General features: G+C 38.9%; 1 protein-coding gene across 1 annotated transcript in view; it reads left to right on the top strand.

Moving 5' to 3' along the window:
• Positions 1 to 2,933, top strand: part of STIL (STIL centriolar assembly protein) — a 49,558-nt gene extending 46,625 nt beyond the window's left edge. Inside the window, exon 17 of the mRNA XM_017540943.2 lies at positions 1,803 to 2,933. Within this exon, the coding sequence (XP_017396432.2) occupies positions 1,803 to 2,589 (787 nt within the window). The 3' untranslated portion in view covers positions 2,590 to 2,933. The remainder of the gene's footprint in view (positions 1 to 1,802) is intronic.
• Positions 2,934 to 2,993: the final 60 nt, after the last annotated feature.

The following is a 2,993-nucleotide window of genomic DNA, read 5'->3' as shown; positions in this document are numbered from 1 at the left end:
TTTTTTTAAGGGATGTGGTCTCTATTTTGCCTGGGCTGGCCCCTTGAACTCCTGGGCTCAAGCAATCCTCCTGCCTCAGGCTCCTGAGAAGCTAGGACTACAGGTGTGCATACCATTGTGCCTGTCTTGATTTATTTTGCTATTAAAGTAACTGTCTCATTGCCCCTGCCCTGCCCTCCAAGTTGAAATTGGCTAGCTTGTGTTAGGCACTGAAACTTGAATAGCCGTCTAAACTGATATTGACCAACTTATGGATCTTTTAACCATTCTGCAAAAGAAGATCTAGTTAAAATTAGAGGCTGGGCATGGTGGTTCACACCTATAATCCCCGCACTTTGGGAGTTTGAGATGAGAGAATCACTGGAGCCCAGGAGTTCAAGACTAGCCTGAACAACATAGTGAGACCCCATCTTTGCAAAAAGAAAAAATTTTGGTTAGCTGGGCATGGTGGCATACACCTGTAGTCCCAGCTACTTTGGAGGCTGAGGTAGGAGAGTCACTTGAGTCTGGGAGGTCGATGCCATAGTGAGCCATGATTGCGCCACTGCACTCCAGCCTTAGTGGCAGGGCGAAACCTTGTCTTAAAAAACATAAATTAGACCTGTTTTCTTTAAATATTTAACATTTTTAATTAGAAGTTTTTATTCTTATCAAATTATTTACGTTAATATTATCTATAGACTGAGGAAGTAGGCAAAGTAGAAAAATACTTCAAAAAATATTGTCACTATTAATAAAAGAATAATGTCTGGATAAATTAATAGTATCTCTTTCATCTTATTAAAATAGTCTTCAAAGTATTAAGTACCAAGAAGGTTAAGGGAGAATTTCAAGGTTACAAAGACCAGCATTATTGAGCACACGGATCCATTGTTTGGTGATGACATCACTGGTTTCAGGGAATATTAATGATTGGAAATAGTTTCTTCCAAATTTCATGTGCTTATAAGAATGAAAATATATAATGGTAATTTGATTTTTGTGGGTCTGTGAATGCAAGCAGTGGCTAGCACGTATAAGACAGCTAAAGTTCTTCATGGCATGATGTAGAAAGCCATAGCACATTCTTTGACCAGAATATAATGTTCACCACAACAAAAATAGTGCACAAAGGACTCTGATAGAAAAACTCCAAGCTACTGAATATAGTACAGTAAAGTGGTGGTTATGGAGCCCCAGAGAGTAAGACAGGCATAGATTTTCTCAGCTTGCTGTGTACTAGCTGATCCGCCTGCCTCAGCCTCCTAAAGTGCTGGGATTACAGGCGTGAGCCACTGTGCCTGGCCTAGGCTATTATTTTTATCCCCCCTACCCTTTTGTTTTCTTTTTTTAAAAAAAAAAAAAAAAGACAGGGTCTTCTTTGGTTGTCCAGGCTGGAGTGCAGTGGCACGATCATGGCTCACTATAACTTTGAACTCTTGAGCTCAAGTGATCCTTCTGCCTCAGCCTCTCAAGTAGCTGGGACTAAAAATGTGTACCACCATGCCTGGCAAATTTTTAAATTTTTTGTGGAGACAAGACCTTGCTATGTTACCTAGGCTGATCAACTCCTGGCTTCAAGCAATCCTCCTATCTCAGTGACACCATCTGCTGGGATTGCAGCACACTGCTGGGTACAGTGCTTGGACCACTGTATCCTTTGTGTATCTAGATCATCAAGACTTAATGTCTGAATACTTACATAAAAGGACCATGAACTTAAAGCTAAAGATCTTTTGTTGCTTTTATAGAATGGAACACATTGAGAACTATTTATTTCTCAGAGTATGATAAGTGATGGCTTACTACTTTGTGTCTTTCAGTGTTTTGGCATGCATCAGCCCAGAAGCAGTGATCTCTGGATTAAACTGCATGTCATTTGCTAATGTTGGCATGAGTGGCTTAAGCCCCAATGGTGTGGATTTGAGCATGGAGGCAAATGCTATAGCTCTGAAATATTTAAATGAAAATCAGCTCTCACAACTGTCTGTCACTCGATCAAACCAAAATAATTGTGACCCATTCAGCCTTCTCCATATTAATACAGACAGAAGCACAGTGGGGCTTAGTTTAATTTCACCAAACAACATGTCATTTGCAACCAAAAAGTATATGAGGAGATATGGACTACTACAAAGCAGTGACAATAGTGAAGATGAAGAGGAGCCTCCCGACAATGCAGATAGCAAGAGTGAACATTTATTGAATCAGAACCTTACTTCCACACCTGAACAGCTTGGTGGTCAGAAAGAGCCTTCTAAGAATGACTGTGAAATAATTAATTGTCCTAACTGTGAATCTGTGGACACCAACACAGATATGCCAGTATTGAGAAATATTACAAATGAAGTTTTACAGTCAAAAGCCAAACAGCAGCTGACTGAAAAGCCAGCTTTCTTATTAAAGAACCTTAAACCAAGTCCTGCAGTGAACCTTCGAACTGGGAAAGCAGAGTTCACTCAACATCCTGAAAAAGAAAATGAAGGGGACGTTGCAATTTTTCCTGAAAGTTTGCAACCTTCTGAAACTCTAAAGCAAATGAATAGCATGAATTCAGTAGGCACCTTCTTAGATATAAAACGTCTCAGACAGTTACCAAAATTATTTTAGTCTTTTAACTCCCTGCCCATTTCATACAGGATCAGAGTGTCTCCTGAAGATACTTAGGGAAGCCAGAGAGCCTTGTGGTAGTTTGGGATTTCCTAATCATTCTGGAGTCAGTCTGTTTCTTGGTAAAAGCAACCAATTGCAAAGAGTGACTTTTTCTATGAAATGGCTGGCTAGTGATAGGACTAAGTTCTCATTCCTCAAATAGAGCTGTTCAACATCAATGAAATAGTTAAAAACGAGCCCTGAGATCAGTTATTCTAAAAAATTTAAGTAGACAGATACTATCCAGCTCTGAATCTCAATTGCTCTTTTATACTGGACTTTTTTTTTTTTTTTTTTTTTTTTTTTTTTTTTTTTTTTTTTTTTTTTTTTTTTTTTTTTTGAGATGGAGATTTGCTCCTGTT

Source organism: Cebus imitator, unplaced genomic scaffold (assembly GCF_001604975.1).
Source record: "Cebus imitator isolate Cc_AM_T3 unplaced genomic scaffold, Cebus_imitator-1.0 Scaffold129, whole genome shotgun sequence".
In the NCBI taxonomy this organism is placed as follows: domain Eukaryota; kingdom Metazoa; phylum Chordata; class Mammalia; order Primates; family Cebidae; genus Cebus; species Cebus imitator.
Note: the sequence above shows the minus strand (reverse complement) of the source record. Positions and strands in the feature narration are given on the sequence as shown.